General features: G+C 47.2%; 1 protein-coding gene across 5 annotated transcripts in view; it reads left to right on the top strand.

Moving 5' to 3' along the window:
* Positions 1 to 26,321, top strand: part of MAST1 (microtubule associated serine/threonine kinase 1) — a 98,317-nt gene that overhangs the window by 52,356 nt on the left and 19,640 nt on the right. For all 5 annotated transcript variants that reach the window (XM_083419406.1, XM_083419404.1, XM_083419403.1 and 2 more), the window contains 12 exons: positions 3,045 to 3,123; positions 4,422 to 4,582; positions 6,452 to 6,527; positions 7,892 to 8,101; positions 8,456 to 8,557; positions 13,391 to 13,523; positions 16,524 to 16,591; positions 22,322 to 22,407; positions 23,876 to 24,084; positions 24,951 to 25,089; positions 25,246 to 25,378; positions 26,127 to 26,292. In XM_083419406.1, coding sequence (XP_083275532.1) covers positions 3,045 to 3,123; positions 4,422 to 4,582; positions 6,452 to 6,527; positions 7,892 to 8,101; positions 8,456 to 8,557; positions 13,391 to 13,523; positions 16,524 to 16,591; positions 22,322 to 22,407; positions 23,876 to 24,084; positions 24,951 to 25,089; positions 25,246 to 25,378; positions 26,127 to 26,292 — 1,562 coding nt within the window. The remainder of the gene's footprint in view (positions 1 to 3,044; positions 3,124 to 4,421; positions 4,583 to 6,451; positions 6,528 to 7,891; positions 8,102 to 8,455; positions 8,558 to 13,390; positions 13,524 to 16,523; positions 16,592 to 22,321; positions 22,408 to 23,875; positions 24,085 to 24,950; positions 25,090 to 25,245; positions 25,379 to 26,126; positions 26,293 to 26,321) is intronic.

The following is a 26,321-nucleotide window of genomic DNA, read 5'->3' as shown; positions in this document are numbered from 1 at the left end:
AGGTCCACAGCACACATATAAAGCACATTCAACACACATTTAGAGTATCTGACTTCTCCCAAAGAATCATGGGAACTGTAGTTTTGCCTTCGCAGAGCTACAATTCCCTGCACCCAACAGTCCCAAGGATTCCTTGGGCAAAGCCATACATTTTAAAGGTGTGTTGAATGTGCTTTAAATGCATGGTGTGAATCTGCCCTATGTTGACAAGGACATTTCCTCTTGTGCTGTCCTTTCTTTCTGAACATCTGAAGGGAAAATAGAACTGGCAGGAGAATTCTAATGCAAGGACTCTTAATTAGAATCAACCCTTGCGCCAGAACTGCCGTTGGGGTTTGGGGTTGCGATTCCTTAAAGGGTTTGTGGCATTCACTATTTCACCCAGGTGCTCCACTTTCAGTAATCCGGTTTACACCCCTGAAAGCTATGCCACCATCACAGATACTGGTAACTACTGAATCACTTTTTCTGCCTTCAATTTGATATAAGGCATTCTGTGGAACTGGCTTTATTAACAAGAGAGGTATTTTTTAAAAACCTCACCAAAGAAAGAAGCTGAAAGGGGAGCTGTGTTGGGCATGGATATTTTTAATTATACAGAAGCAAAGATGGGAATATTTAAATCAAACTTAAATTTCTCTCAATCCCTGTCCCCAAACTGATGGGGCCATGGAGAGGAGGGGAGGAAAGAAAATAAGAGAAAGCAGAACTTGTTACACTGGCTCCCACTAGCACAACTGCTTAGTTGAATGAGATGGTCTAAGGTAATAATAACTGGAAACATGAACTCTACAAAATAGTTTAGCAAAGAAACAAAGGTAAACACCAAAATAGTCATGAATCCAAAGAGACTTGAACCTTCTCCAAAAGCAAAGTTCTGTTGAGTCTTCTGAGAATTGCAGGGGAATCCACCAATGGCACTTCTCTGGGAAGATAATCGCTGCATTTTATCCTCTCGGTAACCTTGCCAGGCAGGTTAAGCTGTGTGACAGTATCTCTCCAGGCACGGTTGAACTACAACTCCCATCATCCCTAACCACCGGTGATGGTTATCCAAACTTTCTCTTGTCCTGCAGCTTTGCCCCAGGGAAAACCATTCTTTAGAGCTCCATCAGAGCAAATGGCAATTCAGGTTTTCTCTTAATTGGTGTTTGCTCTGATTTAGCACTAAAGAGTGGGTAAGGTGTGGGGCAAGGGGGAAACTGCTCAGATCCATGCTTTCTAGGTGTGGAACGAGCAGAATTGTGGATGAGCCCTAAATTACACTACAGCCTGGCCAGATTACTTAGCAAACACTTCAAACATGAAAGTTTGATTAATTATTCAAGGCCAGGCTAATCAATTGTCATTGGATCCAGAAGATTAATTGCAACAGCCAAACACCACTTGTCAGTGTGTTTATAGCTTTCATTGATATAGCAGCTAGTTCACAAAATCAAGTCTCTTTTTTCCTGGTCCAGGCTCAAACTGTACATCTTTGAACCTACATTGCACCTGAATTGAGCTTATGCAGGTTTGGGAGGGGGCAGGGGGCTTTCACATCTTAACATGTGGAAATGCTTCAAGAGCACATTCCCCATGAGGAAAATCCAAATCACTTGGAGCTTTTTAACGTAAAAAGACAGGGAGCAAGGCCAGAGGGGTCTAAAACCAACAACAATGTGGAAACGGAGACATTTTTCTCCCTGAGGATAACAGAATTTGAGGGTGTCCCAGTAACATTGGCAGTAGGCTCAGGTTGGGCAAAATAACAGAGCAAGCTTAACCCCCAATCTGCTGTGCTGGAGGAAGTTAAGAAGTGGCAGAGATTTCCCTCCACTCAAATACAGCCAGGTTCTGTTGGCAGGAGGCCTCGCTGCTGTGGAGGTCCTCACTGCACCTGTCAATGATACAGGCAGGTGGGAGCTGCTGCCAGTGGCATAAACCCCTGAAAGAGGCTGTGTTTGGGGCAGTGGGACTGGCCAAGCATCCTCTAGAATCTATGATCCAGCTACTAGTGATGGACTGAGTCTGGGCCTCTTGACTGAAGTCCTTACTGGAAGTGCTTCTCTTTAAAACATCAAATGAATTGTTGCCTTCAGCACCTATTAGTCATGAGAGGTAAATAGAACCTCTGCATTCAGAAGCAACATACTGGAGGGGTAGGCAATGTGTTGCCCTCCAGATGTTGTTGGACTACAACTCCCATCATCCCTGACTTTTGACCATGCTGGCTGGGGCTGATAGGAGTTGGAGCCAAAATGTCAGAAGGGCACCACGTTGCCAATCTCTGCAGCATGTTTTTGGACACCATATACTGGGAGACAAAAGAATAAGGGATTCTGTTGACGGGAATCATAGTGTTCAAGCCCATAGAGCTCTCAGCCCCATCCTCCACTCACTGCATTGTCCAAATATCAGTTACCCTTAGCAAAGTTTCTGGTATTTCTATGGAGCCTCATTAAAGCCCACAAATGGGTCTGTGTCTACAGTAATAGAGAGAGGTTTTCTAGGCTGTACCTAAATGGTTTGACATATATGTCAAGTTAGAGTTTGATATGAGAGGCATAGTGTAGCATTCAAACTCATATGCTTTGTACGCACCTTTGTGCGAGAGCCAGTGTGGTGTAGTGGTTAAGAGCGATAGACTCGTAATCTGGGGAACCGGGTTCGCGTCTCCGCTCCTCCACATGCAGCTGCTGGGTGACCTTGGGCCAGTCACACTTCTCTGAAGTCTCTCAGCCTCACTCACCTCACAGAGTGTTTGTTGTGGGGGAGGAAGGGAAAGGAGAATGTTAGCCACCTTGAGACTCCTTCGGGTAGTGATAAAGCGGGATATCAAACCCAAACTCTTCTTCTTCTTCTTCTGTCCTGAAAGTCTGAACAGGCAATTATTTCTAGCCAGATGGTTTACTGGAGATACCAGCGAAGAAAGCACAAATGGTTGAAACATAGACTTTGTGACAATATGGGTTTTTTTCTTTCCCCCCCCATCAGAACTGGTTCTGCCTGAATCTTTAAACTATGGACTATCTTAAAGTTCCTGTTCATTTTGATCATTTCAGGGCAGATGGCCGGCGCTGGTCCTTGGCTTCCTTGCCGTCATCTGGATATGGAACCAACACTCCCAGCTCCACTGTATCGGTAAGACCTTCCTGCCATTAAGAAGATCTGGGAGGGAGGCAAGATTTGACTGGTTATTGACTGGAGCTGTTTATTGGACAGTGGCCCAAAGACTCTGCTGGGGTGTTTGAGGACAGGCCAGCCATGCAAGTCTAAATCATAAATAGAAATTGCTAAAACTACGTGTGGGCCAACTGACTCCCAGTTTGCAGCTATTGACTCCCCTCCCCCCCCAAGAGAGCCCTGCGTGTCCACTGTAGGGTTGCCTTATGTCCAGGAAATCCCAGACATGTCCTTTTTTGTGGGGTAAACAGGCCCATTCTGGGGAGGGGGAAAAGAGATTTCTACATTTTAAAGGAAATGTCTAGGGTTTGGGGTTTTTGAAATTGGGGTGCGGTTTGGCATGGGCATGGGTGGCTCTGCACACCGCAGCCGCTGTCCGCCTGAACCAGGGAGAGAGGCACATGGGTGCAGGGGGCCCTGCGCCCTGGCTCGGACTGGCAGCAGCTCTGGCTGTCTTTTCTCCCCCTCTCTCTTCAAGATATGGTAACCCTAGCATACAGGCCAGAGGTAGGGGAGGGGAGTCAGTGTTGTCAGCCTGGGTTGCCTTGGGGCACCTTTAGGAGAAGAGGCATCTACATAATGTGAGCACTCAGCACAGGTTGAGGAAGCAGGCTGCATGCCCATTGCAAATGTTGTCACATAACTCAGTGCAATCTTTAACATCCTTGTGTGTGTATCTGTGGTTCACTGTAATACCATCTGGAATTCTTAGCTTCAGGTCAACCTGAAGGGCTGTAGGTCAGTGGTAGAATGCTTTCTTTCCATACGAAAGGTCACAAAACCCATTCCTGGCATTTCCAGGTAGGACTCAGAAAATATGTGTGCCTGAAACCTCCTGCCAACTTGGTGCCCTCCGTTATGTTTTGGACTACAACTGCACACCCCAATATCACCTCTGCTGTGCTGGCTGAGGCAAACAGGACAGAGAAGGCCGGTGTAGTCTATGCCGAGCTAAATGAGCCGGTAGCCAGATGGTTTAAGCAGCTTCCTGCGTTCAGTCACATTCTGTGGGTTAATGCCCGGCCGACGTACGAAAACCATTCTGCATTAACAATTCTCATGTTGCATTGGCAACTGGATTATATTTCGGTTCCTGCAATAAAACTGTTGCATGTTTTAGAAGGCTATGCAGCCCATGTATAGGAGCTGGGCCATTTCCCAGACCTGGATACATTTCCGTGGCAGATTTGGGAAGACATTTGCAAATAGCTGACACTTGGCATCAACTGAGGGCCAATTCTGTTTCTTCCTTGCAGTCATCCTGCTCCTCCCAAGAGCGCCTTCACCAGCTGCCTTATCAGCCCACTATGGATGAGCTGCATTTCCTTTCCAAGCATTTCGGCAGCAGTGAGAGCATTACTGATGATGACGGGGGGCGGAGGTCCCCTGCGGTGCGGCCCCGGTCCCGGAGCCTCAGGTAAGGATGGAGCAGTTGTCACCCTGCAGAGCAACTCCCTTGGGTCCCTTGTATGTTCATTGTGCATTCATCCTTCACTCAGAAACTTTGGTAGGAATATAAGCAAATGAGAGACTTGCAATGAAATTATTGAAGGTCTGTAGAAGACCAGTGTTCCAGTTTGATTCAGGGTCAACCCTGGCTGGCATGGGTAGATCCTAAGCTCCCCCCCAAAACAACAACAACAATGAAGTGTATTTGCTAAGACGCATTTTAGTGCAATGATCTGTGCTCTGAATATGCCTCTAGGAAGTGGGGAATCTCTGGTTCTCCTGATGCTGCTGGACATCAGCTCCATCAGCCCCAGCCAGGATGCCAAGGGGTCAGAGCTGATGGGAGTCATAGTCTAGCAACAAATGAAAGGCCTCCAGTAATCTTAAAGAATGAATGAGTTTTACGTAGACAAAAAGAAACACAGTCATACCTTGGTTCTCAAATTTAATCGGTCCCAGGAGTCCATTTGACTCCTGAAATGGTTCGAAAACCAAGGCGCAGCTTCTGATTGGCTGCAGGAGCTTCTTGCACTCAATCAGAAGCTGTGGAAGCCGTGTCGGACGTTTGGCCTCTGAAAAATGTTTGCAAACAGGAACACTTACTTCCGGATTTGTGCCATTCAGGAGCCGATTTGTTCAGGAGCCAAGCCGTTTGACTACCAAGGTATAAATGACACATTAAATATCTAAGAAAATAAGCCCAAAACAGCAAATATGACTTTTGTTGCATTTCAAATGTGATAAAGACTGAAGGTATTAGTTATTTGAAATCTGCCACTAGGCTGCAATCCTATATATATTTACCTATGAGTAAGCCCTGTTGAACTTCTAAGAGTAGACATTAGAGGGTTGTGCTTTTACTTTCTCACGTTGGTATGATCCAGGCCAGGAGGAAAGGTTAAACAGGTTGAATACAAAAGGCTCTTCTACTGTCCTGCCTGCTAGGAAGCAATTAATTGAAGAGAACTGTGATTAAATAGCTCCTGCTAATGGTTCCCTGTACATCTCGCAAAGCAGGTTTGTGTGCCATTCTGAAAGTGTTGCCTTTAGTTAAGGAAAGCAATAGGAAATACTGTCAAACCTCAGTTGTGTAGAACGTAATCTGTTCCGGAAGCCCGTTTGGCTTCCGAAATGTTTGACAACCGAGGTGCAGCTTCCGATTGGTTGCAGGAGCTTCCTGCACTCAAGTGGAAGCTGTGTCGGATGTTCAGCTTCCCAAAAATGTTTGAAAACTGGAGCATTTACTTCCGGTTTTTTGGCGTTCGGGAGGCGAAACGCTCCAAAATGGAGGTGTTTGGGATCCAAGGTTTGACTGTATGGGAAGCAATATGGGTAATACTGAACACCACACTGATCTTTCCTGTACGCAGGGGCTGGGGTCTTGGAATCTGTTTTCTATTTTACTGGAACTGCTGGAAGCAAAGTGCACAAGACAGTTAGAAATGGAGAGCGTGGTGCCTCTGAGCACACTCTCAGCCCATGAGTTTGTTTTCAGTAGTACAACTGACCTCACAGTCTTTTCACACAAAAATCCATTTTGATACCACCATGTTTTCTTTATTTCAACAGCCTTATTCAGAAAGTGAGAGGGAAGTCTTGTGTGTGTGTAAAAAACCCTTTCCAAGTCTCCTGCAAAGTACCCAGAGATTTGCCATAGATCCCGATCTACCTTCTCCCCACTTCTTCCATACGGTATATTTCACACCATTAGCAACGAAAGAATAAAGATTAGGTAGTAATAAAGAAAAGTGAGAAATTCCCAAATAGAATTCAGGATGATGGGGAGTGCAGGGAAATAGAAGATACCAGGAGCTGATGCATTCTTATTCCTTTGCAGCCCGGGCCGGTCCCCATCTTCCTATGACAATGAGATAGTAATGATGAATCATGTGTACAAGGAACGATTCCCCAAGGTAAGGGTCACAGTCGGAGGCAGAATCTAAAGATTTCATTTCCATCAAATAACATCCTACAGGGACCATTTTGCCCGGAATCCTGGAAAATGGCTGCTAGAGGCCAGTGGTGTAGCGTGGGTTGTCAGCACCCGGGGCAAGGCAAGTAATTTGCGCCCCCCCCCGCTGCACTGTCCCTCCCCCAGATAGTCCCTCGCTCTCTCTCCGCACCGCACCGCACGCCTGGCACCCTCCCCTCCACAGTGGGCGGCGACCCGGCGGCTCGGCTCGGATTCGCACAGCCAGCACTGCAGTGAGAGAGAGTGAGTGAGCCAGGTAGGGGCAGAGAGCTGCGAGTGCGAGCGTGCGAGCGTGCGCCCCCCCAGATGTTGCGCCCGGTGCGGCCGGCCCCCCCTGCACCCCCCACGCTGCGCCACTGCTAGAGGCAAAGGGATCTGTTTCATTTAGCCACTTTCCATTGACAAAAGACGGACAGTCTACCTGTATTGACACTTAGCATGTAAATTTGGGGCTTTTTTTTGTCCCTCTCTTTCTGGACACAGCTCCATGCTTAAAAGCTCTGAGTCCAAGTGTGTGTGTGTGTGTGTGTGTGTGTGTGTGTGTGTGTTTTGTCCTGGAGCTTTCTTTGCAAAAACCCACTCTTTAGTGCTCAATTGGAGCAAATGTCCATTTGGTTTTTCTGCGGATTGCCTTTTGCTCCGACTGAGCTTTAAAGAGTGGGCACCTTGAGCAGGAGTTTTACACCGTGGATCGTGTCTAGGAAAAGTGTGGATCAGCCCTTAATTTACATTTTAAAACTTGAATACTCCTGCCCAGAGCAGTATCTCATTGCTTTACTTTGTCTCATTCTCTCATGATTATTGCAATAGCCCACATTCCAAACAAACACACTGAGAAAGGGTAATGGAGAGAGAGAATAAGAACTGGGCCCAGAAATGGAAGCAAACATATAACATAGATACCTGACTAGGGTGTGTAATTGTTATTTATATAAATAGATATGATGGAGAAGAGAAATACCTTATGCCTTGTAAGATTGAGAAAGAAAGAGAGCCCCTGAGGTTGGATGTGCCTTGTTAGACGTCGTGTCTTACTGTGGTGCAGTTGTGATATAGCAAGTGATTCTTTTAGAGGAAGGTGATAAAAAGGAAGGGCTCTCATGACCCAGAATTCATAGATTTTTGTTTTTTTTACAGGGAGAGCACAGAGAGTGCTGTGAACTGGGTTGTAGTTGATTGAGGGCCTGGGAATCAGGATTCCCTTATACTTTCCCTAGCTTTGAGAAAGGAGCAATGCCTCTTCTGGGTTATTTACTAGACTCCTCTTTTTCCTGACACAAGAGCTCCAATGTCTTACCCCCACAGGCCACGGCGCAGATGGAAGAGAAGCTGAAAGACTTCATCAAGAGCTATGAGCCGGACAGTGTGTTGCCCTTGGCAGATGGGGCTCTCAGTTTCATCCACCACCAAGTCATTGAGCTGGCACGAGACTGTTTGGCCAAGTCCCAGGAAGGCCTCATCACCACTGTCTACTTCTATGAGCTGCAGGAAAACATGGAGAAACTTCTGAAAGATGTGAGCACGGGGCCTCTCAGTGAATGTGTAGTGCAGGGCAAGATGTGCTGAAGAAGTCAGTTTTGCATGGCAGTGAATAAAAAAGATACAGTCAGGAGAGGCAACAGTGGTCAAAACGAGGGAGCTGGGTTGGATTGGAGTAATTTCTGGAGAAATTTGGGTTTAGGTGTGAGTGGCAGCAAGTTATGATGGAAGCAACCATGATGGACGAAACAAGCCATGTGAGAGCAGGGACTCTGAGTGGGATGGTAGCAAGAACATGAGGAGGTGTTCCTTGTGGGCACAGTGGCTTGCCATGGAGATGACTGCAACCAAAGCCCTTCTCTAACAAGCCCCTTCTTCCATTCCTTACAGGCCTATGAGCGCTCTGAGAGTGAGGAGGTGACCTTTGTCACTCAGCTTGTGAAGAAGCTGCTCATTATCATCTCCCGACCAGCCCGGCTGCTGGAATGCCTGGTGAGGCACTGAGGCAGTGTCTGTCTGCTTCCCTAGGAATTGGCAGAAGTCAAAGCTGTATGTCTCTGTTGCCACTTGATATTTTCCCACATGTTCACATCAAGATCACTCCATGATCTCCTGCCTGTTGCACTCTCTGGACTGGTGAGGGGCTCAGTTTCTCAGGTCAAGGGGAAGGCACCTGTGAGAGTCAAGGCTGTGGGTTTATGGGCTCTGGTTCTGTAGGATCCAGCCCTGGAGCTTCCTGTCTGCCAGCCTCAGGTTCAGTGGGCTCAGTATCATGCTCAAAGCCAGGAACCTAGTCCACCACCTCAACCACTAGCCCTGTTGCCTCTTTGGTATCTTGGCCATTGACTCTGGGATTGTCACAGGTAGCATTGCTGTGAGGATGGGGAGAAGAGGGCCGTTCTGCTGTTCTCCCACCATCCTCCTTTTTCATTTGCTAATACATGTTGCTGCAAAGGAGTTGTGTGATAGGAGTAGCAGGGAGCCACCAGAACACTCAAAACATAAATTCACAATGAAGTGGCCAGCAGATAGGAGCTATGTTGTGGGTTCTAACATCACACACACACAGTACTGTGCCCAACTAGAGCCTACAACACTTCTGCAGAGGCATGTTTTGCACACAGTAGCAATTAATGGTCCATTTGAAGGAACATATGAACAAGTACAACATATGACATCCCTGAGGGACAACGTGTGGGCTGCGCACAGCAAATGAGAAGGCAATGTACATGTTTTAGGAAGAACATAAAAATCATGTGTGCGCACAAAGCTCCTTAAAATGAATGGAATGCATGAACAAAGCTGCTCTAACTCAACCCAAGGCCCACTGGAATCTTCTCCCTTTGTTCAAGGCCCGTTGGCTATTCCCACCAATGGACCCCATAAGTTTCTGATTCCCTTTGTCTCAAGAGGGTGCACTCTCCAAACAGGATATTTTAGGAGGACAGTGTATTTTAAGAGCACTGCCATGCATCCTGTTGCCTCTATATCACGTTTTTAATAATTGCATTGTAGCCTAGGTTGAGAGGGCCTTACAGGGATAGGAGATGGAACAACGGTTTTTAAATAGATGCCATAAATAATACAAAAGAAGCCTGGCTTGCTAGCCGGGGGGGGGGGCACCACAAATGGATACCACCTCTTCTCCCAGGGCTACCTCCTCTTCCAGAGCTGGGAAGCGAATTCAGAGGTTCTTGTCTCCATCCTAGCCATGCACTATCAGAGCTTAAAATGAGCCACCAGTTATGCAGTCAAAATGAAAATGCTGTAAATACAGGGTATTACTCAGTAACTATCAGACTGCACACAAAAGGTTAAGGCAGAGGTTTTCAACCTTTATGAGTCCACGGTTCCCTTAACTAACTACATTTTTTCTGTGGCATCCCTGTGGAGCTCAGGAGCCCAGTTTCTGTCACCCCTTGCCTGCAGAGCTGGCAGCCTCTCACCCTTTTTTGAACACGGTCTCCTCTCTTTGGGAGTCCTCTAGCTGCTGCTGCCATCCCTGGTCTTTTTTTTATATATAATATTTTTATTAAGATTTTTACATAAGTAGAAAAGATAACAGAAAAATACAAAAATGCAAAAATACAAAACGACAAAAAAAAGAAAAAAGCAACACAAAAAGAAAAAGAGAAAACAGAAAAACAGATAAAAACAATTCCATTTCATAATATTCCTTGCATTTACTTATTTCCCAGACTTCCCCACGCCTCCCTTCACTGTATTCCAATTCGTATATTTAATCAGCAAATCCCTTCCCTTTTTCTTACCTAATTTTTAACTTGATCTTAATGCATCTTAGTCTCCTTAGTATCCCTGGTCTCTGAGCTGTGCCCCCTGCCCCAAAGAGAGGTGGCTCCTATAGCTTATAGCCAGGGCTGCTGCAATAAACCGCTGTGCAAGCCTTTGGGAGGCAATCTGAGAAGTCAGGGAAGGAAAGGGGGACACAGGCCAGTGTTGCCTGCTGCACCCCTGAACATCATTCAAGGCATCCCAGGGTGCCACGGCACACTGGTTGAAAACCACTGGGTTAAGGAAAAGGGCACACACAGCCAAATAAGGCCTTTTCTCATATGGGTAGTGAAAATCATATTGAACTATTGTGGGAGTCCAAACACTGCTGGAGAGTCACATGTTCACTATCCTTGCTCTGTATCTCTTTCTATGAGGCAGAAAGTGAAAGAGGCAGCTTTAGGGCAGCCATGCTGATCAAGAAATTAAGGGTGGCAAACTGGGAGGGAGACAGATCTTGTGCAAGTACTCAATCACCCACAAAGTTCTCCTGAGCACAGCCCAGTGCTCATTTGTTTAAACAGGGCTTTAACAGAAGACTTCAGCAGGTCATTCTTCATTCTAATTAGAGGCGAGGCAGCAATTTGGATTTGGTGTTGCCCCAGCACATCTTGGACCAGCCCTTAATTCTGCCTACGAAGGACATCCTGGCTTGTGTTACTTTTGTCAGCTTTGTTCCCACATGGTAGGAGTTCATCCTGGTGCCTGTTCATCAGTCCTGTATGTGGGGAGGAGCCATAGTCCAGGAAAAGTGTTCAGTCCTTCGTACCACGACTTAAGTATTAGCACTGAGCCGGGCACCCTTGAGCCTTGGCACCAGTTGCTTCTCCTTCTGCCTCTTAATCCTGGCTCTGCTCTCTGCCATCCACAGGGCATCAGCTTTCATCCACCTGCCTGTTTCCCTGGCAACAGACGATCCAGTCACAGGGTGCGCTTGCTAGTTGCCAGGTGGTTTGAGGAGCAGGAGGCTGTGCCAAGCCAATGCAGTATCAGTTGCTGTGCTTGTGTGGGCATCCCTTGTTTGAAAAGGAGGAGAGCAGCACTAGAGATTACGCCTCTTTTTATCATATATGTATATACTTAGTTGTCAGTTTGTTTTTGCCAAAAGCTGGCTGATGGGAAGCTGTTTGATTTCCTTATTCCTTTTTCAAGTGTTTTTCTCCACCGGCTGTTGGCTTGTGACTGATTGATGAAGAATCTCTCTGTCAGCCAGATCTGAAAGAAACAGTGTTGGGCAAAAGATTTTGTTCCTCCTTTATTTCTTTTAGCACTGGTTCCCCTGATACTGTTTCCTTTGGACCTGGGAGTTCAAGGGAAGCAAAAACACCCACACATAAAGCTTTCACCAAGGTTAAGTTGGAACACTTCAAATTCCTGTTTTTCTATAATAACTCCCCAGTCTCATCTCCCTGTCTACTGCTTTGTCTCTCCCCATCCTTTCCAAGTCCACAAAACCAAACACACTGCAGTCAGAATCAGTCTTTTGATTACTCTTTCATAGCCTGGTCAGCTTGTTTCATTCCTTAGAAGCAACATAAATTGCTGCAGCTAGATCTGTAGCCTACATTATTTTTAAAATTTGGGTGGTGTGATCAACTAGGTAGCCCCGTTGAAATTAATGAACATGGCCAAGCTTGGTCTATGAATGCCAGTAGAGCTACTCTGAGTAAAACTTAGTTGAATTTCTGATTCACAAAGAGGTTGCAACCCAGTTCACAGACCTATATGACAATTACTTTGTCATATTACGCAAACTGCAAAATTACCACACAGCAGTATAATGGTTCAGATCGAAACCTCAGTCACATAATTCCTTCACTCACTCACTGTAGGATCCCCACAGCACAAACACAGAAATCTCTGGCTCAGCTACATAAATCAGTCTGCATCACAGTTGGTATACTTGATAACATAGAATAAAATTAATGAAATGGGAGGACCCCAATTCATCATTTAGCATAAGCCTAGCCATCTTGTAACCTCTAGCCGATCCACGTTGCACCAGCCTTTTTCTATGGCCCACAGCACCCCATTTTTGCAGACCTTCATTTCTAAACAAGTAAATCCAGAGAAGCGGACACGGAGCAATGGATCCAAACTACAAGAAAGAAGATTCCACCTAAACATTAGGAAGAACTTCCTGACAGTAAGAGCTGTTCTACAGTGGAATTTGCTGCCAAGGAGTGTGGTGGAGTCTCCTTCTTTGGAGGTCTTTAAGCAGAGGCTTGACAACCATATGTCAGGAGTGCTCTGATGGTGTTTCCTGCTTGGCAGGGGGTTGGACTCGATGGCCCTTGTGGTCTCTTCCAACTCTATGATTCTGTGAACCCAAAGAGAATCTTTAACCTGCTTACTATGGTAAAATCCTATGCTTTTTGTGGATAAAATAATGTTTTGCACACCCAAGTCCCTGAGTGGTGAGAGGTTTCAAGGGTGCTAGCACATACTTTAGGTTTGGTTCCCTTGATGGAGACAGATAGTGCTTCTGTGCTGTATGAGCTTGCTTCCATAGACAAATAGTCTATGCAGAAGATAGAAAACTCATAGCATTAACAGATCCTCCTCCCCCCCCCCTTAAGCAGATACTTAACAGATGCAGCTAGGGTTATTTACTCAGTAAAGAAACTAGTCTGACCATTTCAGCAGCCTTCCTGTTTCTACAGAATTTGGTTCTAGTTATGAAGTCACAGGATTGAAGGGGACCCCCAAAGAACCCATTTGATCCAACCCCCAAACTTATTATTCCACTTTTCCTTCAAGAAGCTCAGGACAGTGTGCTTGGGGACTGTGCCATTCTACTCTATCAATTGCCCTGCGAGGTAGGTTCGGCAAAGAGAAAGGAGTGGCTGCTTGAGGCTCGCCCAGGATACTCTGATCCCGTCCCCAGCGCTCTGACCATTACACTACACCAACTCTCCCTTTTGTGAAAAAGCAAAGGCAGCTCATTGTTGCTATCTCCCCGCAGTCTTAGGAGAAGAGTCCTGATCCAATCCAAAGCAGGGCCTAACTCTGAGCTGTTCTACTGCTCCCTAGGAGTTTAATCCCGAGGAGTTTTACCACTTACTGGAAGCTGCTGAGGACCATGCCAAAGAGGGACACCTGGTGAAGACCGATATCCCTCGCTACATCATCAGCCAGCTGGGACTTACCCGAGATCCCTTCCCAGGTAATTCAACAAAAAATCACCTGCAGGAAAGCAGGCTGCATTCCACGTATGTACCTGGGCCGCAGTACCTACTGTGTTGTGTGAACATATGTGTATGTGATTTCATGCATGTGCTAGCATGCTCATCTTGTAACCTCCGTGGCTATGTGGCAAGTGACCTGTCCTGTTAGCTGTGGAGTTTGGCTTTACACGGGTTCCAAGAAGCACAGGCTGTTCCGTCCCCCTTCCCCCTCGTGAGGGTTCTTCATTCGTGGGCCAATCACATTTCCTCTACGGTGTTCAGGGTGACCTCTTCATGTGCGTGTTTATTGTTAAGGGTTATCTACTTGTTAAGCAGGACAGGAAAACACACGGAGGGTGTGGTGTCACTGATGGGAGTGGGTGTCAGGGCAGCTTCTAGCCTTGACATATTTCCAGTACAGTGGTACCTGTATCTTAACAAAGAGGTGAAACTCATCTAGGATTCCTTGGGGACCGAGCATCCCCTAAGAAAGGATAGATCATGGATAGACCGCGTCCCATTGGACAATTCCTTAGCTTACTGCTGGGATTTTTGTGGAGAACACAGGACTAGATGGACTTCATTCTGATATAGAAAGGCACTTTGGATGATGATAAGATACATTCTTTGGTTCCCTTATTAATACAGATCAGTGAAGCCTTTGCCACTAAGAGATCCCAAGTATTGACCCTTGCTGTGTGAATCTGGACCTAGTTCACACACACATTAGCAGCCATTTATTTGTTCATATGATCATGTATCACAGATACGTGACACCTGGGGGGAAAGACCACATACTGTATTTTTTGCACAATAACACTCACTTTTTTCCTCCTAAAAAGTAAGGGGAAATGTCTGTGCGTGTTATGGAGGGAATGCCTACGGGTGGCATGCTTACGGATTTTCCTCCTCTAAAACTACGTGTGTGTTATGGTCGGGTACGTGTTATAGAGCGAAAAATACGGTATGTGTGAATCTACATTATGACGGAAAGGATGTCTTTGTATGAACGTTTTTTGAAATACTGTTCACTGCCCTGGTATCTTATTTATTAAGTTGTCAGGTTAGAAAGTATGCGTGCTTTGGTATCAAGGTGGTCTGAACCACTGAGTCTCTTGGGCTTGGTGATCAGAAGGTCAGCAGTTCGAATCCATGTGACGGGGTGAGCCCATGCTTTGTCCCAGCTCCTGCCAACCTAGCAGTTCGAAAGCACGCCACTGCAAGTAGATAAATAGGTACCACTGCGATGGGAAGGTAAAGAGCATTTCCGTGCACTCTGGCTTCCATCACAGTGTTCCGTTGCACCAGAAGCGGTTTAGTCCTGACCCGGAAAGCTGTCTGTGGACAAACACCAGCTCCCTTGGCCAGAAAAGCAAGATCAATGCCACACCCCATAGTCGCCTTTGAGTGGACTTAACTGTCCAGGGATCCTTTACCTTTTACCTTTTACCTCCATCAATAAACTTTTTGATTTTGAAATCTTAAATTGGGCTGAACCAGCTAACGTTTGATGCCCTAATCTTATATGGCAGATTTCACTGGTCATTCAGGGTGTGCGTCTTGGTTTATCTGTGTAAACTGAGGGGCAAAATGTCGTTATATACATGTGGAATTTCTTCTAATGAAAAAAACCCCAACCCAACACTTTTGCTATAGTCTCCAGGACTCCAAATCTATCTGCCTGTCTTTCTGTCTGTTATATTTATATCCCTCCTCTTCTCCAACGAGCTGAAGGTGGTGTATACACCTCACTTCTGCCCACCCCCTTCCATTTTATCCTCACAACAACTCTGTGGGGTAGGTTAGGCTGAGAGACTGGGACTGGACCCAGGTCACTAGTGAGCTTCATGGCTGAGTGGAGATTTGAACCCTGGTCTCCCATGTTCTAGTCTAACACTGTAGCCATTATGCCACATTGGCTGTCCGAGCGGTGCAGGCCAAGGGCATGTTTAATGCTTTCCTCTCAGGCTGGTTTCCCAGTCACATTTGGCTCTTCTTAAGGGACGCGGGTGGCACTGTGGGTTAAACCACAGAGCCTAGGACTTGCCAATCAGAAGGTCAGCGGTTCGAATCCCCGCGATGGGGTGAGCTCCCGTTGCTTGGTCCCTGCTTCTGCCAACCTAGCAATTCGAAAGCACCTCACAGTGCAAGTAGATAAATAGATACCACTCCGGCGGGAAGGTAAACGGTGCTTCCGTGCGTTGCTCTGGTTCGCCAGAAGTGGCTTAGTCATGCTGGCCACGTGACCCTGGAGCTGTACACCGTCTCCCTCGGCCAATAAAGCGAGATGAGCGCTGCAACCCCAGAGTCAGCCACGACTGGATCTAATGGTCAGGGGTCCCTTTACCTTAAGCTGCTTTATTCCCATGGGAGAAAGTTGTACAGGCCTGTTCCCAATTGTTTGACCCAGGGACAGGGTTGGTAGTTGCTCAAGGTCAGTCTGTGTGGTGTCAAAGTGCTGACACCCAGGTAAGCCAAACCAAGTTCACGTGCCGACGTTGGAGAGTCAAGTGGTCTCCAAGGCACCAGATGACGGAGAGATTGCAATTTGGCATAAACTATCTGTATCTGTGTGTGTTAAATGGGCATGGGCATGCATTTGTGTGAGCAGATAGCACAGCTGACGTTGTATTCCAGTGTCAATGTAAGTATATGCGAACCCGCATACCCGCAAGTGTTTGTGTATCTGTTCCCAAGGTGTGTGCTAAGGTGCATGCAAGCATATTCGCCTGTGATTTGTCTTAGCGAGCGCATGCTTCCGTCTCCTGATTTGTCGCCTTGACACGTGTATCTCTCCATCACACACATACCCCCACGCGTTAGCATGCCGCCGTGTGTGCATGTACGTACCACAAGGCATGTGCATTGGCGTATATGCATGGCTGTATGCACATGTCTAGGTTTCGCCCTTTCTGTGCTTTCATGAATGACAATGGGGTTGCTAAAGCCTTATTCCCTTGGCTCTCCCTTTGGCTCTTTCCAAACCCTGTTCTCGTCAGATGTGCTGTATGTGGAGGAGCATGATAGCGGAGGATCGAACACACCTGAGACAGAGGAGTTCACAGAGGTCAGTACACAGGGGGCACCAGCCGCACCCCAGCTCTGTGCTGTCTATCCCAACTCTTCACACATAGACACAACTCTCTCTCTGTCTCTCTTTGTGTCTCTCTCTCTGTCGCTCTCTCTCTCTCTCTCTTCATACCGCTGCTCAGTGTTTCTGCCACTACATCCACATCGCAAGCTTGATCCTGGGGAAAGAGGGAAAAGCAAAGCTCCTGCACCTACCTGACTTCAGGCAGCCGCCCCATTTGGTGGGCTGTTGTGCAGGAAAACAAACTAAAGGAAATCTGGCTACTCACTTGGGTTCATGCAACTAAAGCCCTCCATTTATCATTGGGCGTTCAGTCTCTACTGGCAGCAGCTGGAAATCAGGCCAAAGCCGTGGTTGCCAACATGGGCACACGCCCCGGGGGGGGGGGCAATTTGATTTTTAAGGGGAGCAATTTGAGAATGAGTTATTAAGAGTTAATGGCCACTCCTCCATGTGAATAGGAGTTCACTTTTTGAATACAGTGGTACCTCGCAAGACGAATGCCTCAGAAGACGAAAAACTCGCAAGACGAAAGAGTTTTTCGTTTTCTGAGTTGCTTCGCAAGACGGATTTTCCTATGGGCTTGCTTCGCAAGACGGAACGTTTTTTAAACGTTCTTGCTTCGCAAGACGGACTTTTTTTTAAAACCGCCAATGCATTCCTATGGGAAACCGTCAATACACAGTGGTGCTTCGCAAGACGAAAAGACTCGCACAACGAAAAAACTCGCAGAACGAATTAATTTCTCTTGCGAGGCACCACTGTAATAAGAATTACATGTCACGGGAGGGGGGTGGATCAGGATTTTAGAGATGCCTAGGTAGGGCATGGCCAAAAAATGTTGGGAACCATTAGGCTATAGCCAGAACTTGTTGCCTGGATGCAATTAATTTACACACCTTTGTTATGTAAGTAAGCAGCCCCCCCCCAAAAAAACCATGAGCAGCCTCAGGACTGTGGGGGGCGAGAAGATGAAGTTTTCCATCCCTACGTAAAGGTGATATTTGCAATTTCGGGGGAAAGTCCAAAGTAGGTTTCCCAATGGATAACTTTTGGCAGGTCAGAATTTGTCAGTGGCAGAGTGACACTTCCTCTCTATTCCCATAGCTGTTCTCCCCACCCCAAATCCAAAGTCCTTCTGGGCTAATAGAACTTTGGGACAGGGACTGGGGCATAAACATAATAAACAGACTCATCACCTCGCTTTAATGTTTGATCTTTTACCGTGTTTTTAATGTTCCGTTGGGAGTCGCCCAGAGTGGCTGGGGAAACCCAGCCAGATGGACGGGGTAAAAATAAATAAATTATTATTATTATTATTATTATTATTATTATTATTATTATTATTATCATCATCACTGTCAAAACAAAAGGCCACCTTTAATTAATTAATTTTTTTAAAAAACATGACCATGCGCTGGGAGCTGTACAGTGAAATCAATGTGCTTGGAGCCCCACCTGATAATCAACCCAAGCTTTAGTTGACGGCTTAAAACTTGCAGCTCGAGTTATGAATTTCGCGTGTTAGATGACTCCCTGGGAGTTGTGGAAGCAGCTGACTTCCTTGCACCCTGACTTGGGTAGAGGTAGCAGCAGCGCCAAGGATGGCAACCCAAGCAGCAATTCTAGGGGTGCCAGAGGCAGAGGATGATAGGGTGCAGTCCTTGGATTTGTGGCACACTGGTTTTGGACCAGCAATACAGTCAAACCTCAGCTCCCAAACATCTCCGTTTTGGAACGTTTCGGCTCCCGAACGCCGAAAACCAGGAAGTAAATGCTCTGGTTTAAAAAAAAAATTCGGAAGCTGAATACCCGACGAGGCTTCTGCTTGAGTGCAGGCAGCTCCTGCAGCCAGTCAGAAGCCATGCCTCAGTTGTCATTTCGGAAGCTGAACGGGCTTCCGGAACGGATTACATTTGACAACTGAGGTTTGACTGTGTATCTGTGTCAGCCACGCACAGTAGTAGCATAGCAATTGTGCAAGAAAAGGGAAAGAGGCAGATAAATTGGGGGAAAAACCACAATAGGGGGTGGGATGAGAACCGGTGTGGTAGAAGTTGGAGAAAATGCATGAAGTTCCCATTTGCCTCCTCCACTCTTACGAAAGAGAAGTCCAGGCAGGCATATGAGGAGGGAAGAGAAGGAAGGTTCAGCTGGGAGATCCGGGAGACAAGTGGATGAGAGGCACAGAATATGGGTGGATGAGGTGGGAGGGAAAAGAAGCCCAGATGGTGTTGGAAGCAGCCAAGAAGAAGGTTTAGGAGGAATGTGATTAGTGGGTGAGAGGAAAAGAGAAGGCATGGGTGATTGACAAGAAGCATCATGGGCAAATGGAAGAGAGGAGGCTTGTGTGAGAATGCCGGGAAGGGAAGCAGGTAGAAAGTACAGGGAAGGAAAATGAGCTTCTTAAAATATACAGTGCGAGGTGGTCCTAAGTCCTGCTGGTCCAAGCCAGGAACTGCTTTATCCACCCCCTTCTCTGCCTTATCCAGTGTGGTGTAGTGGTTAAGAGCAGTAGACTCGTAATCTGGGGAACCGGGTTCGCGTCTTCGCTCCTCTGCATGCAGTTGCTGGGTGACCTTAGGCTAGTCACACTTCTCTGAAGTCTCTCAGCCCTACTCACCTCACAGAGTGTTTGTTGTGGGGGAGGAAGGGAAAGGAGATTGTTAGCCACTTTGAGACTCCTTCGGGTAGTAATAAAGTGGGTTATCAAATCCAAATTCTTCTTCTTCTTATCAGAGTCTGTCAGGGGTACAGGGATGGCATTCATGTCTCTCATTTTGACAGCAAAGGGGGCGTAGGGAGGCGTTCTTAGTCCTTATCCCACACTTAAGGAAGCCTGCCTTCTCTTCCCTCTTAGAGATCCCCCAAATCTTGAGCACAAAAGTGTCTCAGACATACGGCTAAGATTCATTGGGTGCTATTTGGGCTGCGGGGTTAAACTGGTAGAGGGTTTGGGTTTTCCACCACTGATGTTATGTGTTGGTTCATTGAATTTGAATGGTGTGTTTTACATTTGGTTTTTTGATATGTTGCGAAAAAAGATGCTAAAGTAGAACTAAGTATAAAACTGCAGCACCGAAGCCTACAGAAGCATGACATGGTTGTTGGCCAGAGACGTAGGAGGTGATGGCTCTCTTGCCTTCATTCATCCATTCTTCTCAGAGTGTGTGCTGCATTTTTATTTGGGAAAAGAGCACATGATGCAGTGGTGTGGGGTAGCCAAAACAATTATGTCCAAACATGCTGGTAAACAGAAAATCTTAGAATCATAGAATTGTAGAATGGGATGGGGTCACCTAGTCCAACCCCCAGCAATGCAGGAATCTCAACTAGAGCATCCCTGGTGAAATGGCCATCCAATCTCTGCTTAAAAGCCGGAGTCAGAACAGCTGTTGGAACAGATAGTTCTTCCTGGTGTTATGTCAGCCTCTCCTTTCTCGTAACTTGAAGCCATTGGTTCGAGTCCTATCTTCCAGAGCAGGAGAAAACTAGCTTTCCCCCCCATTTTCCACGTGACAGCCCTTGAGATATTTGAAGATTGCTATCATATCTCCTCTCAGTCTCCTCTTTTCCATACCCAACTGTGTGTGTGAGAGAGAGGGGGGGGAGAGAGAGAGGGAGAGAGAGAGTGTGTGTGTGTGTGTGAGAGAGAGAGAGGGAGAGGGGGGGGAATGTGTGTGTGTGTGAGAGAGAGAGAGAGAGTGCGCGTGTGTGTGTGAGTGAGAGAGAGAGTGTGAGAGAGAGTGTGTGTGTGAGAGAGAGAGAGAGACAGAGTGTGAGTGTGTGTGTGTGTGTGTGTGAGAGAGAGAGAGAGAGAGAGAGAGAGGGAGTGTGTGTGTGTGTGTGTGTGTGTGTGAGAGAGAGAGAGAGAGAGAGAGAGAGAGAGAGAAAGAGAGTGAGAGAGAGACAGAGTGTGAGTGAGTGTGTGTGTGTGTGTGTGTGTGAGAGAGAGAGAGAGAGAGAGAGAGAGAGAGAGAGAGAGAGAGTCATAGAAGCTACAGAGCTTTCTCAAACAGCTGGAAAGGCAGGAAGCCCCACTGCTGGGATAGAGCCTGCCTTGGTCTGAGAATCAGAGAAAGCATTGGTGTGGTGCCTGCAGCAGCTTCTCATCCTCCCATTGGGGAACCTTAGCCATCTAGCATGGTGACCAGTCTGGTTGGACAGAAAGGTGACAAGCACAACTCCTTCCTAAACTCCAGTTGACCTCAGTTAAAGCTCAACAGCATGGGGGACCCAGAAGCAGCCCTTCTTGTGGAAGAATAAATATTCCATTCAGTAGAATGAATCCAGTTGCAGGCGACACTGGTGCCATCTCCACCAAGCCCCAGGGGCCTGGGCACCCACAAAAATTTTGCTGATGGTGCCTGGCCTCTGTCGCCTGCCTCTGGGCATCACCCAATTCAGCCACGGCACACGCGGGCCCTGATCCAGTCACTCCCACAGTGCTGGAGCTGCTCCATCGTGATGACATGACATCATCACATCACCACATCATTATGCTGCAACTCAGTGTGCACCAATGTCGGGGACCCGCAGTGGGGGGGGGGCAAGTCAGCGCCCCTGTCAGGGGAGATCCCTTTCTAGGTTTTGTGTCACAAAGGTTCTTAGAACAGTATGCCTTTATTAAGAGGAAAATAGAATGTGGTCGCATGCACCCCCCAAAAATTGCTATGCGGGCTCCTTTTTGAATAGAAAATAAAATTATTTATTTAGTAAAGATAAAGGGTGGGGATAGAGAAGAGGGAGAGAGATCTAGCAGGCTTCCACCTTCTTAATACCAGGTGGAAAAAGAGCCCAGCTCTTAGCTCCCCGCCCAGTTGATCTGCGATAGATAGGAATAAAAATAAATCTGTTGTGATTACAGAAAGGAACTGAAAACATGTGGAATCTCTTGTTCTTTTTGCTCTTACTGACTAACCTTTCATTTGTGTGACCCAGGCTTGAGGGGGTTGGCTTCTTGAATAACAGAAGACACTCCACCAGAGTAACTCCTTATTATTAGGCATCTGAGTCAGTGGGTGGCTCTGCCTGCAAGGTTCATCATGAAACCCAAAGTGTCGTTGCATAGCCAGGGATTGCCCTGTCTTACGTTTGTGCTTTTGGCTCTGGTTTTTTTTCTGTCTTCTGCATCTATAAATGAAACTAAATGGGCTATGCCTGTTCAGTTTCAGAGTGGCTCTCTACCAATTTTCTGGTACCAGTGTTAACTGTGTTCAGAATCTGTCATATTCCATACACAACTGCACTCCTAACCAGTGGCGTGTGGTCAGTGGACTAGGCTAGTTCCCTAAATGTTCCGGGTAAATTAGAGTATCAAATGTATTAAAGTCTGGTGCCTCCTTCCCAAAACTCGGGAAACTTCTCCCTGTCTTAGAGAGGGAGGTGTGATGCTCCAACTGGGTCCAGGAGCCCTTCTGCCACCTTCCCAAAGTCCACCCAGCTTTCAGAAGGAGGCACAATGCTCAGCACGCAACGTCACAACATAGCAATGTCACACTCGCAACAGCAGCACCCCCCCAGTTGCCCTTGCAAGTTGGCGCCTCTGGCCCTAACTGTTCCCATACCAAAAATAATAATTCGCCGTACGGCACTGCTCCTAACCTTGGTCAAGAAGGGGTCCTCAGTAGGGTTGTCTTCAGTTAGCGTGGCTGGATTTCATAGGAGCTTCTTATGCCCTCACACCCAATTTAATTACCATTACAGAGTCGTGGAACTACTCCAAAGCCAAAGAAGCCACCGGGAGAAGGAGACTTTGGAACAATTAAACTCATAAGCAACGGGGCATATGGGTGAGTGAGCTGACTCAGATCCCAAGCTCCTTGGATCTGCCTGCATGGAAGGGTCTCTCTTGCTTCTGGTTTGCTCCTTCAGCACCAAATCAGGCCTGGTTCAAATGCTTACCTGGCCCAAAGGTGCTGTTCCGAAAGTGGAGGAGTAGGCTGTTTCAGCTGGTTGGAGTTGGAAGTATCACACCATTATGGTACGACCATCCATGTTGGGGAACCCATGTCCCTTGTTTCTTCATATGAGCATCATGGTGTAGAGGTGCAGGATCTCTGATATATAGAAGCATCTGAACCAGGCTTGGAAGTTCAGGAGATATCCCTTGGGGGGGGGGGGAGAGGAATTACAGTGGTACCTCTGGATGCGAATGGGATCCGTTCCGCAGCCCCATTCGCATCTTGAGTAGAACGCAACCCGCATCTGCGGGATTCGCTGCTTCTGCGCATGCGCGAGCGGCAAAACCCAGAAGTAACGCGTTCCATTACTTCTGGGTCGCCGTGGAGCATAACCTGAAAACGCTCAACCTGAAGCATATTTAACCCGAGGTATGACTGTATAAGGGTTTTTCAACTACACAGAAAGAAGAAGAATAATGGTAAATTCCCATCATAGTAAGATGGTGTAGGGAACTGGATCAGTGTATTGATGCTGACAGGGAACCTTACTTGTATAGGAACAGCAGGGAGCCCCATTTAAGGCACGTCCATATTTGCCTAAAACCAGCTGTCACATATGATGTCAATTGTGGGATACCACCAAGAAGGCCCTGTGTTCTCTTGCTACTTGCCTCATACTGAGACAGCAGAGGCACCTGGAGGGAGAGTTCTGAAGAAGGCATCAAAGAGAAGGCAGGGCGATGCGGAAGCAGGGCGTTCTTCAGGTCGCAATCCTCAGACAGCTTCCCACCCAAGGATGGCCCAAGATCTTTTGCCACCTTAAGGGTTTGCAATGATGTGTAATGTTGATGCAGTGAACATATGAGCAGACCTAAGCCTCACTGTCCACTCCCAAAAGCTCTGGGTAAAAGCTAGTTTACCAGCCCATTGTTTAAAGAGGGGAGAGAGTCTAGTATTTATAGAGCGAGGATCAAGATCCCTCAATACACCTACATTTTCTGCTGTGTTCTTGGAAAACACGGCTCCCAGAAGTGCTTTGTGGGTTGGGGCTGCCTCTGAGAGCCAGTATGGTGTAGTGGTTAAGAGCGGTAGTCACGTAATCTGGGGAACCGGGTTCGTGTCTCCGCTCCTCCTCATGCAGCTGCTGGGTGACCTTGGGCCAGTCACACTTCTTTGAAGTCTCTCAGCCCCACTCACCTCACAGAGTGTTTGTTGTGGGGGAGGAAGGGAAAGGAGAATGTCAGCCGCTTTGAGACTCCTTAAAGGGAGTGAAAGGTGGGATATCAAATCCAAACTCTTCTTCTTCTTCTCTTGCTGAGCACATCCCCTCTGCTTTCTCCGCCTCCTCCTCTCACAGAGCTGTGTATCTGGTGCGGCACAAAGAGACCCGGCAGCGCTTTGCCATGAAGAAGATCAACAAGCAAAACCTCATCCTGCGCAACCAGATCCAGCAGGCCTTTGTGGAGCGCGACATCTTGACTTTTGCAGAAAACCCCTTTGTGGTCAGCATGTTCTGCTCTTTTGAGACCAAGCGCTACCTCTGCATGGTCATGGAATATGTCGAAGGTACACGGCCACAGAACTCCTGAAGGGACTCAGATACCCCCTGGTCTCTCAGTATCACACAAGTCAGCTTTCAGGTTACATATGGAAATTAAATCCCATGTGTGAGCTTGCAAGAAACAACCCATTCTGAGAGCAGCAGCGGTTATCAGATACTCATGAGCAAACAACGTGCACATCTTTTGTTGTAGAAATAATATCCAGTTATTATTATTATTTATTAAATTTATCTATTAAATTAAAAATATAGCTCAGAAGTTGAGAAAAGCATCTTTCCTGGCCATCCAAACTGATCTTATCCTTCTCAGTCCATTAGCACCCAAGCTCCTCAACCAGTGGTTTCATTACTTTCAGTCAGGACAGTGATGTTACTGGAAGCCCTAAGATGATGATGATGATGATACCTTTATTGTCAATGTACAACCTGTGTACAATGAAATTAACTGAGCCTATTTGCCCTCCACACAAACTCTTTTATTCAAAAAATCTCTTTTATTCAACTGTGTCTCTGGCTTCAAAGCAAGCTTGGATTGTAAGAAATGACAGAGTCCCCTGTGTGCTTGGCAGGCGCTTTCAGCATCCTGTTAGCTTTTTCAGCAAGCAAGATTGGAAACAACTCTCTTTAAACCAGTCTCAGGTCAAAAGATCACCCAGGTCTTTTAATATTAAATACAGCATGAATGTAAGGCACAGGGAGCCAAGCCTTGCACCTTCCCTCCTGCAGACTGTGCTTCTTAGCATTCCAAATGGCACGGCACTGGAGGACTGCAAGCTCCGATCAAGGACAGGAACAGAGCAGTAGTCCTGCAATGTACGTACAGAGTGGCCTGCTAGCTGCCTCCCTAACCACTTGACCCTTTTCCCAGCAGGCGGGGACTGTGCCACACTGTTGAAGAACATAGGGGCACTGCCCGTAGAGATGGCCCGCATGTACTTTGCCGAGACCGTCCTCGCACTGGAGTATCTGCACAACTATGGCATCGTCCACCGTGACCTAAAGCCCGACAAGTATGAAGCAGAGAGCCAGAGCCTCTCCTGGGCTATGTTGCCGGGAGAAGAGCTTTGCTGACATTCCCTGGGTTCCTTTGCCAAAAGTGTGGGGGCGGCAAGGTGTTTCTGTGATCTGAGCTCTCTTGACGGTTGTTTCTCCGGCTTTCTCCTCAGCCTGCTGATCACTTCCATGGGGCACATCAAGTTGACAGACTTCGGTCTCTCCAAGATGGGGCTGATGAGCCTCACCACCAACTTGTATGAGGGTCACATTGAGAAGGATGCCCGGGAATTCCTGGACAAACAGGTGGGCACCCTGATGGAGTGTGTGAGAGGGGAGCGTTGTGGGTGGGTGAGGGGGCAGAATTTGAAACGTGTCGTTGAAATTTTGTGGTATAACCCTGCCCCTGTGGTGCAAATCAAGGCTGATCCAAGGGAGTTCTTCCTGCTCCTCTTAGATTGTGTTTACATACAAACGACAGAAGTAAGAGGACATTAATCTCAGTTAGTCATTGGCTATGGGGGTTTTCACTGCTGCCAGACCACTAGGTAAATATTTAGGGAGGTATGAGATAAGAGAGTACAAAAACCCCTTGCTGCTGGCTGGAAGCTCTCATCTGTTTGACTTGTTTTTAAGCCCCAGCATGGACTTTAAATCAGAACTTGTCAGTCAGCAGAACAAAGCCTTTCTTACCAAACAAGGCCTTCTGGTATTTTAGAAGGAAGACACGAGGCAGGACATGACAAATTGTCATTGTGTATGTGAGAGGGAAAGCTGTAGACTTAGGGTGTCTAACCTCCACCCCAGGGGCCTGGCGGAAGCTTTTCTGACCCCCAAGACCCCACAGGTGGTGGTGGTCAAAACAAAAATTATATACCCAGCTCTAGGATGGATAGAGAAGTCTGAAACCTTCCCACCCAGCCCAGGACTCTGAAAGGAATGCAGATCACCCCCTTCTCAGTTGTCTCAGCTAACATAGGGATTTTCCCGGCCATTACCGGGATTTCATCCAATCTCTGTGCTGCTAGCTGAAGGACGGTTGGTGTATTGGCAGGTGTGTGGAACCCCTGAATACATTGCTCCCGAAGTGATCCTTCGCCAAGGCTATGGGAAGCCAGTGGACTGGTGGGCTATGGGCATCATCCTCTACGAGTTCCTGGTGGGCTGTGTGCCATTCTTTGGAGACACTCCTGAGGAGCTCTTTGGTCAGGTCATCACTGGTAAGTGAAGGGCAGGTGTGTTTGGGTCG

This window comes from Podarcis tiliguerta (genome assembly GCF_965153285.1).
Source record: "Podarcis tiliguerta genome assembly, chromosome: 17".
In the NCBI taxonomy this organism is placed as follows: Eukaryota; Metazoa; Chordata; class Lepidosauria; order Squamata; family Lacertidae; genus Podarcis; species Podarcis tiliguerta.
Note: the sequence above shows the minus strand (reverse complement) of the source record. Positions and strands in the feature narration are given on the sequence as shown.